This window comes from Calcarisporiella thermophila (assembly GCF_041956535.1).
Source record: "Calcarisporiella thermophila strain CBS 279.70 unplaced genomic scaffold VTP21scaffold_39, whole genome shotgun sequence".
Taxonomy (NCBI): domain Eukaryota; kingdom Fungi; phylum Calcarisporiellomycota; class Calcarisporiellomycetes; order Calcarisporiellales; family Calcarisporiellaceae; genus Calcarisporiella; species Calcarisporiella thermophila.
Window position 1 is genome coordinate 52,567 of NW_027192229.1, and position 15,341 is coordinate 67,907.

The window sequence follows — 15,341 nt, forward strand, 5'->3', positions numbered from 1 at the left end:
CTTAATGTATCATGAATCGATTCTCCTCTTCATTTCCATTCATATTACTTCTGTCAAAGTCTGGATATAAGTAATAAAGCCATCTTATATTTAGGAATAATATCAAGACAAGTATATAAAGTAATTGCAATTTGTTCTCTATAATCTGTTCAAATTAGCTGATACTGTCGAGGCAACCTAATCAATCGTAGAGAAAGCTCTAGATACTACTCTATTTTGAATATACTGTACAAACATACTTTAGTAAATATCACATGCAGTGGAGAGGGGGCCTGACTAGGGCGCGCAGAAATTGACTCCCGCAAAACTCTTTTTTTCATCCTCTATAGCATCCATTCCTCATATCTTATCACTTGATTTTCCCTAAATCTATCCACATAAACCAATTTTTAGTTTGTTTGTTTGGTGGACGGACCAGCAATAGAAGTGTCAGGGGCTTACTAAGAAGATCCAGAAGAAATAGAGTAATCTCTACAAATATGGAAATCCCGGATTAAGGACCCGAATAGAAGGGTGGTACCAGCAGGGTCTAGAAAAGTCAACTTTGGTTTCGGATTTCCCGATGGACAATCTATGGTTTGTTTTGCTATCAAAGAATGCAGGCGCCTTGTCGGTAAAGAGGCTGAGCCCCCTACACAATACCTTGACGGCATTTCCGTCATGATACAACTAGAGTGACAAGCGGCCTTGGCTTCATACTATGTTAATGAATAACGAACGAATAGACTGCTCTTGGAAAAGTAGGAATTTCGCAATGCTTTTTCGCGACCACTCACGCCAGATCAACACCTATTGTCTTACTAATATCTTCCAGCTCAAATTTAACTTTTTGGGAAGTCAAGTACAATCCATACTCTAGTAGGCAATGCTAGATACACATGATCCTAAGGATGCCCTCGAAGTGCAATCTGACGCTATTGGGCAATGGGTGACTCTTTTACGACTCCGCAGTGCTTATATTCAAATTAGGCAACTCCTTAGACGTATGTCAATGGGACGGATTACTATTGGGGGTTCCTATCCACAAATATCCCTGGCCGACTGGAAATAAAATGTAAACCGTATCTTGTGCGCATAAGATAAACAACAATTTTAGAATCCGTTTTCTGGATGCATGGGAAAATGCTTCTAAGAAAAACGCAATTAGAGCTTTTTTCTCCTGATTAGTTTGGTATCGTATAACGCCAACAAAGAGAAATTGTTCTAAACTCTTTTCTATGCTCGATGTTCCAGAGTGGATCTTATACTGAAATAAGGAAACGAAAGGATCTTTATAATTAGGGATCACCTAATCAAAAAGGCTCCAAAAAGTATTTAAAGGGCTCAAACTCCTTGTGAAAAAACTCATTCATACAGTAAATTGATTTCGTTTCTCCTACATTGATTACATATCTTTATTTCATTGATATCCTTTTCCACTCTATATCTAACATGAAGAATCTACTATATCCATCTCCTTACCTCGCTGAACAGCTTCGCTTGAAATATTTTGACCTTACTGGTCATTTTCTCGTTAGTGAAGGATTGGTCTCAAAGCCTGCCAACACGATGGCCACAACAGATACATCGGCGAACTTCTTCAGAGGCTTCCGCTCTTTGGGCGTTGGCCAGTTCCGCAAGATTACGCTGTGGACTCTCCAGGATTTATTCTTTCTACTGTTTATCGCTAAAATTAAAAGTGATATTTCCAAAAATCCTGAACATAAGTTCCAGTCCCATAGTGAGCTTCCTTATAGTAAGTTTTTAACTTTAATTTTAGCTTCTGTCAATAACCTTAATGCCTAAATTTAAAACGCTTCTTTCGTTTTTAGATGGTGGTCACGAGGCATCAGATATAAAAGAATATCTACGACGCCTGGTCAAAAACATATTTTTGCCTGAATATGCTATCGACAGTACTGATAAGGATCTTGCGGATAATGCAAATTCTATCATTGAAGATGCGTTTTCCTCACAAAGCGTGGGTAAACTCGTCAAAATTATGCTGGAAGCTGTGCAACTTATTGCAGCAGCGTTTGCCCGATGGGAATGCGCCAAGACCCTTGTGCCGATTGACGTATCCCCTGATGCCAGAGAACCGAGCTTGGTCAACTTTGTAATTAGCGAAGAAGTCAATCGAATTATTTTTGCTTGGCGGTACCCACTTGAAGGTGACCTCCTTGCTGCCGTTTCGCAAATGCTACAAATTGCTCGAGATGAATCTCGTCAACTTCATCCAGTCGAGTACATCTTCCTTCACCTGGCGTATCAACAGCTAGCCAACGGAGAATTACCTAAGGACACCCAGACTCGTTTCTTGGGCACCTCCGGATTCCGTCGAGATACCCAAACCTATATGTCGTTGACCGATCCTGGTGATGGTCACATCTTCGGAACTTCTCGTTATAATGAATGGATGCGAGGAGCTATTGTTCACGTGGGTATGATATTGAACACATTTATTCATAGCATGGCTCAGGTTTTATTAACATTTAACATTTCACAATTACTTGGCAGAACATTTGGAACGCCCCAACCATTTTCCCCGTGAAATGATTGAATCCTACCGTATTTCCTCAATCCTCGATTTCGCCAGAACCCGCCTTCATGTTGGTTCAAATGCTCCTATCACGGTGAATTTGTTATTCTGATATGATTTCAATTATCCAATCCCGACTTATGCATTTTCCACAATTTCAATAGTATTTTGTTGGACGCATGCTGAAAGATTATGGCAAGTTTGATCTAGACTTTATCAAAGTAGTTAACACGACATCTGCTGCTGCAACGGTAAATAGAATTGATCCGAGAGATCAAAATTCCCATTTATTGATTCGGTTATTTTGCGTCCATTTAGAGTGCATTTCAACTAGGAGCTGCAGAGTGCAAAGTTGCTATGGACGGTTTGACAACCTCTCAAATGGTCCGATACATGAAGGGCTTATCAGGGCATACCCTTCGCAATTGCAAGCAGTATCTTTCCGCCGCGTTCAACCTCAACACTCCTCTTGTGGACGATTTGCCTCCTTATACGGCTGAAGATCCGAAAATCTATACAAACCAAAGAGAGATTGGTTTGCGTGGCATTGAATTGGCAGCCATGAGTGGATTCGATAAGGTAACCTGGGATGGTGCTAGCGATTCATATCCTAGCAAATGTGTTATGGAGCAACTTGGGTTCCAGGACGCTCTTGAACTCGTCCATCGCGCTCATGAACAAGGATTGGTTACCTATTTTTCCGCTGGATTCAAGTTCCACAATATTGAACTGGTGGTATATACTGGTGTTGACGGGGTTGGCATCGGGGGAGCTCAGATCTTACGTTTCATGGACCACCAGACAGGCATGCACGGCCCTTATCTCGACGAAAATATCCCAGAAATCCTGCGTTATCGTGATGACGCCGCTGCTACTATTCGTGGCCGTGGTGTGCATATACTCACCCGGTTAGATCGCATGTACTTTGAGGGCTCTATCACTGAACAACAGAACAGTCTTCGCCTGGATCTTTACGATGCTCTCTACAACGTAGATGAAACTAAAATTGAAGAGCTTCTTAATCAACTTGAATCTGTCGCACGTATGCCGGACGACGGTGAGACCCCATACAACGCATATGCCAAGCGACTTGTCCAAAGCGAAAAGCCGCTCCTTTCGAATTACCTAGACCAATCTGAGTGGCAGTCTTGGATTGAAAAGTTGACCAAATTAATAGGGTGGGGTAATGAGGCCGAAATTGTGGAAGAATACATGGGAGAGACCTGGATGCATCTCCGCAAGAAGTACCGGCATACTTTACATAGGGTAAGTTTAGAATTAACTAGCTGAAGAAAAATAAATTCCAATCTAATCATTAATATCTCTTTAACATCTCTACTTTAGCGTCGGTCTTTCCTCTTTAAAGCAAAGATCTCATCCTAAGTATATATGGATAATGGAAATTTCACTGATTGTCATTTGATATTTTGTTATTTTGATACTCTCTTGTCGCTTATATTTTATATTTACGTTCAATGTATATCTATGAATAAATTTCAAAGAATTATTATATCTACTTAATTAATGGTTCAAGTTCAAAACAGTGAGCAGTTTTCCTCCCTACAAAGAGTGTGGAGCCACACTCAGCATTGCAAAAATACTCTTTGGTTATAAAAGCTAATTTCTATTCTCATGCCACTATTAGCCTGCACAAATTGGAGATTTTAAGCTAGATCAGAAACACTGAATCTAGAAGTTGATAATTCAAAATTTCAGGGATGTCTACAGTTGTATCGCTAAAATTTCAAGCAACATAATATCGAGCTACACAATATTCAATACTTGGGGTTGTTTGTTTCAAAAAGAATTAGTTGCGATTAAGAATATCAGAGTTCGATTTTGGTATAACCTACTCGTTACTTATGTCTGCAGTTAGCATTTAAGCAGCCTTGTGCATCGCTATATACACATCGTACACTTCTTATAGGATTGAAATTCATATTAGACCAACCAACAGCATCGTCACATGTTTCACAGGAAGAGTAATTATCATTGGTATAAAGAATAGACAATATGAATTTAATAATAAAAATAGAAGATTGGTGAGAAATTTCCAAGCTAATTATGTTTTAAAAATGATTCAATAAGTGTGATTTCAAAGATCGAACTTCATCGATGCACCTTTTGAGAAAGGTTACAATAAAAACAAACTAAATAATAGCAATGTCACACCAAATAGACAATGAAGAACCTCGTCTCATATATTGTGTAGATGAGCTGTTCCTCAGGATAACTAATAACGAATTCCTTCTACATGTTCGCACTGAAAAATAAATTCTCATTACTTTATTTATCGATAAAAGGAAGATTTTAATATAATTTTCATCATCTTCACACATAGAGGACTGTAATCGTAAGAGAAACACCTGGTATATAATAGAAGTTCGGGAGCAACGTTTGTTGTTCTAAAAGGAAATGGATTAACTATGCTAATGAACGACTATCACTCGCCAAGACTTTCTCCTTTTTTAAATGCTGTTGCAAACTTCGCTATCCTATTATAAAATTTTAGGAGATTCAAATGTGGATAAAGTTGTCGTTGTCAAAACTAATTAGCTTATAAGGACTCAAAAATAAATCCTAAAGGCGAGTATTTTGGTAGGTATTGGGTTTAATTTATACAATTATTAAACATTGAAGTAACTATTAGTTGTTGTAAGTATTTTTGTAATTATATAAGTAGATTTTAGAGTTGACTGGAAAATAAATAAAACGCTTATAGAAGAAGGGCAAGTATTGAAAGTAGTTTTTTTGGGAAAACAATAACCAGCGACAGCAAATTCATTGCGCTAAAAATGTGAGGTGGATGGATATTCACAGAGTTATTAGCTCCCGAAAATATCTATAATAAAGTAGATCCAGATAAAAGACCAATTAGATTTCATAATTTTTTTATAATTCCATCTAATTCTTTGTGGAATTTCCCAAATGGATATCCTAGATTTTTCGTATAATAAGACTTACTTAGCTAATGTCCACACGGAAAACCTATTTTAGGAAATATACAAGAGTCACAAACAATTCCATTGAATTTCTGGCGCAGATACAGGGTTATTATATAATAAACAAATGATGATAATGAGACGCTTTTTGTCTAATTTCTAACCATGAAGGTTGTAGAGATAAAAGATAACGTGAAATATAGTTCGCAATAGAATATATGTAGATTGATATAATAGGTATTCATGGTGATTGCTTCTTTACCTGTATTCAACAATATATTATACTATGCAAATAAATCGCACAATCACTGAATTAAATATGCCTAATATCTATTTTACTCTAATCCTCCTTTTACAAGAATAAAAGTCTTTTGCTTATAATTAAATAGAGGCATTAGAGCAATAGCTTTAATACCAAGTATTAGTAGAGATAAATAATCTGGCCCGTCTATAAATATTAAGTAATAGATAAATTGATCTGAAACGGAAAATACTCCTTGGCTCTCGAATTTCAAAATAGAAGCTGGATTTCAAAGCTTTGCAGAAATTTGGCATTCTTCTGTAATACGTTCTTCGATCCAGACTAGGAATTAATAAGCTGGGGTGAATTTGGACCTCCGATAGTAACCATATCTATGAGGAAGCAGTATCGTGCTCCTTATATTTAATAGCCTAATCTTGCAAATGTCGCCAGAAAATTTGCATATAATACCTGTTTATTCTGTAGTGAGCATTATTTATTTGTATCAATATGCAACCTATTTCTCTCATCCAAGGACGCATCGCTCTTTCATTTCACCTTGTTTCTGGTGAAGTGGTTAAGAATGTCTTGCAGCAGCTTGGTTACGATGTTGAGGTGCAGACAGCCTCGCACGAAGAGATGTTCGAACGACAGAGAAGTGGCGACATTGATATACTCATTGGCTGGTTAGAGGGATCTCATGGAAAGTACCTGGACGCGTATAGAAATGAGTCAATAGTTCTTCCTGGACCCGTGTACCAGCCCTATTGCATATGGGGCGTGCCTGAATATGTTCCTGAAGAGGCTGTTCAATCCGTGTCAGATTTGCTGAAGCCCGAGGTTGCCGAGAAAATGGCTAAATGCATTCAAGGAATCAATCCTGGGGCGGGCATTTCGCGTTTCTCGCAAGAAATAATCAAGGATTATGGATTGGATCACCTGGGTTATTTTTTCCAGCCTGGGACTGAGGAACAATGCTTCGGAGCCCTTGAAAATGCTTACTTGACAAAACAATGGCTGGTCATTCCTCTATGGCATCCTCAATTCCTTCATCAAACCTATAAAATTCGACCTTTGAAAGAACACAAGCGATTGCTGCGCGGAGTGGACCAGGCTCAGATAATCATTCACAAATCTGCGGCTCACAAATTCTCGCAAAAGGCCATTGATGTATTAAGTCGTATTCAAATCAGCAACCAAGGTGTTACCTATATGGATTATCTTTACAACCGAAAAGGATTGTCTGTACCTCAGGCAGCTCAGAAATGGATAAGTGAAAATCAAGAATTGTATAATTCATGGTTTCAGGCATAAATCAACATTTAATGACATATTGAACTTTTAAACCTCAGGTTTTGTATCTCATGATGTATTACATTAAATATCGAATATTTAAAAAAAAAAATAAAAGACAATCTATCCATCCTTAGAAAAACATTTCGGTCATATTGCCAGCAATTGGCATTATGTTCTAGTATGCGAAAATCGCATACAGTAATTTAATATTTTCAAGCTTTCTCCATCACCTTACTTTTAAACAGGCTGACGTCCACATAGGCACAACTATTGCAAACTAGTTAGTTTCCTTGGGATCATAGATCTCAATGGATCACATTATTTTAATAGCAGTTTGTTAAATATATACAGAGGTTTATCTTACTAATGGAGTAAGAGTGGGACGATAATAATAGAGTTTTGTTGAGGGGCAATCTATGATAGAACTACCAGTATTTACTATCGTGGTGCGACATACAACGCTGCATTCTTGCGTCGTAGAGGGTTGTGGCAAGAAGATAATATATTCTAGATTATCCGGACAACCTGCCATATATGTGAACTGGCCACTAATGACAGGGCAGACAGGGTATGTTGAGGATGAGATTGAGAATAGTGTTGTGGTTTGCGTTGGCTTTAGTGTTGGAGTTAGTATCGGCGTTATTGCTGTTGGTGAAGGTGAACTAATTGAGGTTTCTAATAAGATGGCTGTTAATGGAGTCGAGATCGATGATTCTGAGGTTGTTTGCTGCAAACATGTAGTGACAGCATCGTTGCACTCGTCACACACTACGGGTTCGGCAGGTTCGGATGGCAAAGCTGTGTCTGGTGTAGTGTTAGAAGTCGTGCCTCGGGTAAGACTGGAAGTTGTGTTAAGAGTATTTATGGATGCCGTTTCAGAGATTGAGAGTCGATTTTGCGGTTTTCCATCATTGATGATCTGATTCAAGCTTCCGCTGTGCTTACCACTATTTATATCATCAAAATGATGATTCTTATTCAAAGAGTATTCATAATCAATCCTTATTTCTGGATCCACTAATCTAGTGCCGCTTACCTCTCCAATCTGTTGGCTTCCGCCTACAATATTGCTAAGACCAATGCTAATGCCCCGAGGAGAAATAATGGGCTTTAAGATTGAACAATTTGCAAGAGCAATGAGATAAGGAATAACTATAATAACGCAAGCGTTTCTCATAATAACGACTCTTAAAAATTCAAAATCAAACTTTTGTTGTGTTGCCGTCATCCAAGAATTTTTATATCCCTGCGACTGTTTAGAATTGGCAAATTTAAAAAATGACCCTCCATGGAATAATGCTTGTTTGGCACAAAATTTAATTGTCCCAAATAAATCATTAATGTAAAAATATATATATGGGAAATTGTTATTTTATCTATATGTTGAGTAACGTATAGTTTTATAATACATACATCAATAACTTTAAATTTAAAATATATTCATTGATTTTAATATAATTCTTTTATTGCAACGGGGGAGTCGAAAATTGAGGCATGGGGTCATGTTGAAATGGATTATTACTTGGGTCTATAGATGGAATTCGGGGATCCTGAAGTCTATTTCTGAATACTTCCCCCATGTACAAATCAGAAATGACTACCACAATGATGTCCATAACATCACGAAATTGTATAGATTATTTCTAGGAAAATAGTTGGATAATTAGTTTACATATGTACGATGTTACATAGACTGGATTTTTTTTTAACATTGCATTCAATTCGGGTGATTCAAATTTCATATCTATCAATCGCACTCGTTTTCAATCTCCAAAATATATAACCTCTTCTTACGATCCCAATGAATTTGGACACTTGTTTTCTTGAAGTTTATTTCACAAAATATGGGAAGAATTAGCTATTTTCAATAGAGGTCCATTCTCTCTATAGAATTATCATATGTCAGATGCTTGATATTTGGTTTGCTAACTGCGCAGAAGACTCCTGAGAATTTGCTAATAGTAATTTTCAATATAATTTTAGACACTTTTATTCATCCTTCTGCTTTCTCATCCTAAATCCTCTAGCATGTGGCCTTGACACATGAGCACACATACACAAAAACTCGATAATCAAATATATAAGAGTAGGAAATAAAAAAAACTCTACGAAACCACACCACAAAAAAATAAAAAATAAAAATCAAACTTGTACTTTTCTTGTAATAAAAATAGGATTTTACGAATTCCACAAACCTTGACTCATCAATAAATCTTGGGAAACTTATGGTCAAAGAGTTCGCAAGTATCTCCACATGCTTATTTCTTTTGAGTCGAATTAGGACCACCATAGGACGGGCTCATTGGACGATAAGATGGGCTGGTGGGACTGTAGGAGGGCGAAGTAGGGGAGTAGGAAGGATTTGCAGGAGAGTAGGATGGACTGGTTGGGGAGTATGAAGGGCTGGTGGGAGAATAAGATGGGCTTGTGGGCGAATAGGAAGGGCTAGTGGGGCTGTAAGAAGGACTTGTTGGTGAATAAGACGGGCTCGTGGGTGAGTACGATGGGCTCGTCGGTGAATATGTAGGGCTCGTCGGCGAGTAGGATGGACTCGTGGGCGAGTATTTTGGTGATGTGGGTGAGTATTTAGGAGAAGTTGGTGAGTAGGAAGGACTCGTTGGGGAATATGACGGGCTTGTGGGGGAATAGTTTGGAGATGTGGGAGAGTAATTGGGTGACGTGGGGGAGTAGGATGGGCTAGTGGGAGAGTATGAAGGGCTTGTGGGAGAGTAAGAGGGACTGGTTGGAGAGTACGATGGACTTGTTGGAGAGTACGACGGGCTCGTTGGAGAATAGGATGGACTAGTGGGCGAATATGAAGGGCTGGTGGGAGAATAGGAGGGGCTGGTTGGAGAGTAGCCTGGAGATGAGGGGCTGTAAGCAGGGCTTGCGGCATAACCTGGAGAAGAGGGGGAGTATCCGGGACTCGCGGGAGAATAGCCCGGGCTTGTCGCTCCATATGGGCTCATTCCGCCGCTCCATGGACTGGCCGCCCCCACTCCATAACCACCTGTCTCTGCAATGGGTGAGAACATTGCATTCTCCGCCACACCAGGCCTATAGTATTCTGCAAAGTGACCAGGAGAGCGTGCCTCGTATGGCGTCTGCTGGGGAGTCATCGAGCCGCCCATAGGAGTGTAGCTGCCAGCTCCTACAGTGCCGAGCGTGGCCACATGGGTTGTTGGTACCACATTTTGAAGCATAACTTCGTCAAGCATCACATCAAAGCTGCCTGTGCCCAATGGAGCCAACTGCCCGAGCATGATGTTCTCAGATACTCCTCGGCAATCATCCAGCTCTCCTACTGCAGCAGCCTCCAACAAAATCTCAACTGTTTCTTCGAAGGAACATCGCATAAGGGCACCCGTCTCTGCACGGTTGATTCCGTGACGAGTAATGGCCATCAAGTGCCCATGCATCGTCATCACATCGCAGAGCAAGGCCAAGTGACGGTAATTGACGTAGGATGCATCAAATTCAATAACAGCACGCAATTCCTTAAGAAGCGCAGCACGAGTAGCCTCGATGCCAAGCACATCCATAATTTCAAGACAATTGTTTGAGTAGGTTCGGCGATGGTCAACACCCTCTTGGCAAAGGACCTTCTGGAGGTTACTTCCCGTAGTTTCAAGAACCCACTCGTTGACCTTGTCAAAGGTGCCGTCCTCACGACGTACTACTTGGGACTTTTCAACCATAAATACTCTTTCAATACCCTCAATACCACGCAGTGATATAGAGCTCAACATGTTACTCTCGATACGACGCAAGAATACGTCTTCCTCTATTCTTCCAGATTCATCCATACCCTCGTCCTATTGTTTGAATGGAGTGCAATTGAAAATAAATAAATAGCGTTTATGTAAACGCAGTTTCAAGCAAAAAAATACCTTTTCCATGCCATCCTCGTGCATAATACGACATCTAATTACGAGATTCTCCATGTTATCATCACTGCAGATGACGTGCAAATCATTCTTGAAGTCATCGTTAATGCGGTTAGTTACATCAAGCATGCTCAAGTTTTTATCGATCATCATAGCTCTGTTGAGTATAATACGCAAGAGCCATGGCGAAACATTATTTATTACGGCCGGGTTGTCGCTCTATAAAAATCAGCTAATTTCAGAAATCAATCGAGCGAGTAAGCGATGTATCACAAATTACCTCGAGCGCGTAGTAAGCTTCTGTAAACTCTTTATCCTCTTCGATGATAGTGTTCTCAATGTCAGGATCGTAATAAATCTCAGTTGCTTTAGTAATCTTTTGCAGGGTAGTGTGTTCGAGTGCGACCTGAACTTCCTTTGCGAGCTCCATATTACGAGCGCGGTCAGGAACAAGATACACAGTCAGGATGGGGGTCTTGATATTCTTTGCCACGTTGATAATTTCCTTCAAACGAGGGACACCAAGCGTTACGTTTTTACTCGATACACCAGCATAATGGAAAGTATTAAGCGTCATTTGCGTGGCAGGTTCTCCAATGGATTGTGCAGCAATGGTTCCAACCATCTCACCAGGATGCACCATGGCCAAATTGAATCTACTCTCAATCTCACCAAGGATCCATTCAAATGCAGCGGTGTTCAGGTGGAACTCCTCAATTACTCGCTTAGCAGCAAAAGTTGCGCGAAGCAGTGTCTGGAAGAGGAGGGTTGCGTTTTGCTGAGCACCCAGACTGATCGGGTCGCTACCGCGAACGACAACTAGGCGTTCCGCGAGATCTCGTACACTAGTAACAATCTGCTGTGGATGGATGTTACAAGGTTTCTTTGGATCAATGTGGAAAATGGTCTGCGCATTCCAAATCAATCGTTTTAGATTCACAGGCAACCAGCAGTCTGCGTCACCCTTAGGGAAAACGAAATCGCGTAGGAGATTTCGGTCCTCCTCCAATCGATCAAACTCGGCGTTGAGAAGTGCCTGAGTGTCTGCATCCCCATCAATTTCTGACAGAACTCCAATATCGAGAGTGCCGGGTTTGAAAGAACGCGAACGATCCATCACATCGACCCGGTATTTCTTCTCAAAGTTTTTATCAGAAAGCTTGAGAGAATCAATGGTCTGTTTCTCAACATGCCCACCATCCATTCCATCCTCGCCGTAGCAGAATTGGATGACTTCACCAAGCGAATTGCGCACAGTTCCATCATAGCTGGCCATGACATCTTCCAGGGCTTTTACCAACCGACGCTGAATATAGCCAGTCTCGGCAGTTTTTACTGCAGTGTCTACAAGACCCTCACGACCTCCCATGGCATGGAAAAAGAACTCTTGTGGCGTGAGCCCACGCAGATAAGAGTTTTCCACGAATCCTCTAGACTCAGCACTATGGTCATCCTTTGCAAAATGAGGAAGTGTGCGCTGTTTGAAGCCGAATGGGATACGTTTGCCTTCGACGTTTTGCTGTCCGACACAAGCAGAAATCTGAGAAATATTGATGAACGATCCCTTCGAACCAGCAACCACCATCTGTTTCACATTGTTGTCATCTTTCAAATTTTGCTGGGCCTTTTTACCGGCTTCATCACGAGCTTGATTGAGTTGTTTGTTGACCTTGTTTTCGAAAGTTTCACGAATCGTCATGCCTGGCTCACATTCAAGTTTATCTTGCTGTGCAGCAACAATGATCTCGTTCACGCGTGCCTTTGCAGAGCTGATGATATTGGATATGGTTTCCATTGTAGATGCATCTGCTATAGCATCACCAATTCCGATGCTAAATCCATTGTGCAGCAGCCAGTGGTTGACGACACGCTGTGCTCCATTAAGGAAACTTTTAGCAGCCTCAGGCCCCAGCTCCATCATAGCCACATGTACTAGGCCACCTCCAGAAGTACCGACCGTATTCTTCGTGAGAATTCCGGTGAGGAGCTCACCATTCTGGATAAGTACGTAGTCGTCCTTTGGGTTAAGCAGATTACCGTCCTCGTTACTGCGACGACAATTAACTCCTTTGGGAATCACCATGCTAATAAGCTGTTTGCCAGTCCAAAGTGGTTTTGGTTTAAAAATGGCGGGCGGAATCATATTGCCATCCCAGTCAGGCACCCACATAAGAATGTTCATTACAAGCTCACGATCGAGGAAGCAGTCGCGAAGCGTAAATTTACGAATACCACAAAGAGTGTCCTGTACAATTCCCATGACCGGCTTGTTAGCCTGGGGAGAGATAATCTGCTTTGGAACCATGCAGAGCTCTTGAATCTCAGCACGAGTCTCCAGCGATTGAGGTACATGCAAATTCATCTAACATATACATCAGTATAAGGCCATAATTGAAATGACAAAAAAAAATATTACCTCATCACCATCGAAATCTGCATTGTATGGACTTGTAACAGAGAGATTCAAGCGGAAGGTGGAATAAGGTAGCACTTTAACTTTATGTCCCATCATAGACATCTTGTGAAGTGAAGGCTGACGGTTGAAGATAACCAAGTCCCCATTATCTAAATGACGTTCCACCTTATATCCAAACTGAAAAAAGAAATACATGAGAAAGATTCAAGTATTTCAGGATCCATTATATGCAATATTCCCTTACCTGTAGAGGAATATCTCCAGCACGCTTGTGATATCGCAAATCAATACGCTCACCTCTGTCTCGTATCACATATTTTGCACCAGGGTGTTCGTTCGGGCCGTTTCTCACTAATTGCTGCAACCGTGCAATGTTGTATGGTGTCACTATCTCAGGGTAGGTAAGGTTGCGTGCGATACTGCGAGGAACTCCAACCTCGTCGATAGAGAGGTTAGGGTCACCAGTAATGACGGTACGAGCAGAGAAGTCCACACGTTTTCCCATCAAGTTACCACGCAATCGACCCTCTTTACCCTTCAGACGTGCGCGGATAGATTTAAGTGGACGGCCAGATTTCTGTAGAGCCTGAGGCTGCCCTGCAATGTCATTGTCCATATAAGTGGCCACATGAAACTGAAAAAAAAAAATTAGATCAGACCTGTGAGCAAAAAAAGCATTAAATTTACCTGGAGTAAATGCTCGAACTCATTAATGACGTGAATCGGTGCACCCTCCATCTCGCAGCGCTTCACATGGGCATTTGCCTTCAGCCAAGAGTCAAATCAGTAAACAATAGAAGCTATTCGAGAGTATTCCAATTATACCTTGAGAATATCCGCAAGCTTATGGGTCAAATCATCCTCAGAACGCCCACTTCCGTCCATAAGGATACTGGGTCGCACCTGAGGAGGAGGCACTGGTAGCATTGTAATAAGCATCCACTCCGGGCGAGCATACTCGGGCGACAGACCCATTGCGACCATATCTTCCTCACTTATTTGTTTGAACACCTGTAAAACCTGAAGAGGGGTGACGAGATTCTTTCCTTCTGGAAGAATTTCCTAAAATTTTGTGAATATTAGATGTTAGAAGAGGAGGGCAGAAGTGAGTGCAAATAAATTTTACATCAGATGAAGCAGTTTGCCTGTAGGTTGCATAGAGCTTCAATCCTTCTTTCTTAAATGTAGGCTGCCTGTGGCCACAGCCGCCATGCGATTTTTTGCGTTTTCCGTCAATATCACCATTCATCATCATAGTATCTTGATTGTCCACCTCATCCATTTCATCGTCGTCATCAGCCCCACGTTCACAGACCATCTTTGTCTTGGCAATCTCCCATACTGCTTTTAAGCGAGCTTTTCTACTCCTCAGTCTGCGTGCTCTCTCAAATTTGGGATTGGACTAAAGTAAAAAGAATTGTATTAAGTTACTCAGACCAACCCGAAATCTCGCTCAAAGCACGTACTTCGTCCACTTTCAGCTTGGAACAGTGGAAGCAGACGCATTCGAGGATCTTTTTCACTTTATTCAAAAAGCCTATGCAATTTAGAGTAGCGATAGTCTAGATATGTTCTCTCTTGAAGCAGGATTTTAACTAACCAATATGAAAAACGGGTTTCGCAAGCTCTATATATCCAAAATGGCCGGGACATTCTGCCATTTTTTGATCGCATGTCTCACAATAACGATGTCGATCAATTGTGCCTAGCCTCGGATCAAACAATCCTCCACGTTTGGGCTGGCCAGCCTCATCGAGAATCTCTGGATGCTCGACTTTAACATAACCCATTGCTTTCTATTATTTGCCAGGTATCAAAAAGTTGAGTATTGATCTAGATCTGCCGATGTGTCCAGAGACACACTCAAGAAAAAGATCAAAAATAAGATGGTAAACATACTATCTCTTCTGGAGAAAGAATTCCAAATTGGACTCCAGTGACACGCCCGAGTGGAGCCTTGGAGTAGGCGAAAGCGTGTCCGCTCATGATTTAATATGTTTTTGAAATTTTTTTGAAATTTTCAAGATTTAAAAAACAAAAG

The 15,341-nt window shown here is 40.8% G+C and overlaps 4 protein-coding genes across 4 annotated transcripts; 3 read left to right on the plus strand and 1 right to left on the minus strand.

The window, feature by feature from the left end:
* Positions 1–1,431: 1,431 nt before the first annotated feature.
* VTP21DRAFT_8225 (uncharacterized protein) lies at positions 1,432–3,901 on the plus strand (the record flags this gene model as incomplete). The annotated part of the gene is made up of 6 exons (XM_069399053.1): positions 1,432–1,735; positions 1,812–2,420; positions 2,497–2,612; positions 2,683–2,769; positions 2,837–3,784; positions 3,863–3,901. 6 exons carry the CDS (start codon positions 1,432–1,434, stop codon positions 3,899–3,901), a joined length of 2,103 nt encoding a protein of 700 aa, XP_069245785.1.
* Positions 3,902–6,211: 2,310 nt separating this feature from the next.
* VTP21DRAFT_8226 (uncharacterized protein) lies at positions 6,212–7,015 on the plus strand (the record flags this gene model as incomplete). The annotated part of the gene is made up of 1 exon (XM_069399054.1): positions 6,212–7,015. The coding sequence occupies one exon, from the start codon at positions 6,212–6,214 to the stop codon at positions 7,013–7,015; it is 804 nt and encodes a 267-aa protein (XP_069245786.1).
* A 398-nt stretch (positions 7,016–7,413) lies between these two features.
* On the plus strand, positions 7,414–7,920 carry VTP21DRAFT_8227 (uncharacterized protein; the record flags this gene model as incomplete). Its single annotated transcript, XM_069399055.1, has 2 exons — positions 7,414–7,565; positions 7,617–7,920. 2 exons carry the CDS (start codon positions 7,414–7,416, stop codon positions 7,918–7,920), a joined length of 456 nt encoding a protein of 151 aa, XP_069245787.1.
* Positions 7,921–9,255: 1,335 nt separating this feature from the next.
* VTP21DRAFT_8228 (DNA-directed RNA polymerase II subunit RPB1) lies at positions 9,256–15,286 on the minus strand (the record flags this gene model as incomplete). The annotated part of the gene is made up of 11 exons (XM_069399056.1): positions 9,256–10,812; positions 10,888–11,103; positions 11,165–13,246; positions 13,301–13,477; positions 13,545–13,934; positions 13,988–14,065; positions 14,126–14,362; positions 14,427–14,702; positions 14,767–14,837; positions 14,901–15,096; positions 15,200–15,286. The coding sequence occupies 11 exons, from the start codon at positions 15,284–15,286 to the stop codon at positions 9,256–9,258; spliced, it is 5,367 nt and encodes a 1,788-aa protein (XP_069245788.1).
* Positions 15,287–15,341: the final 55 nt, after the last annotated feature.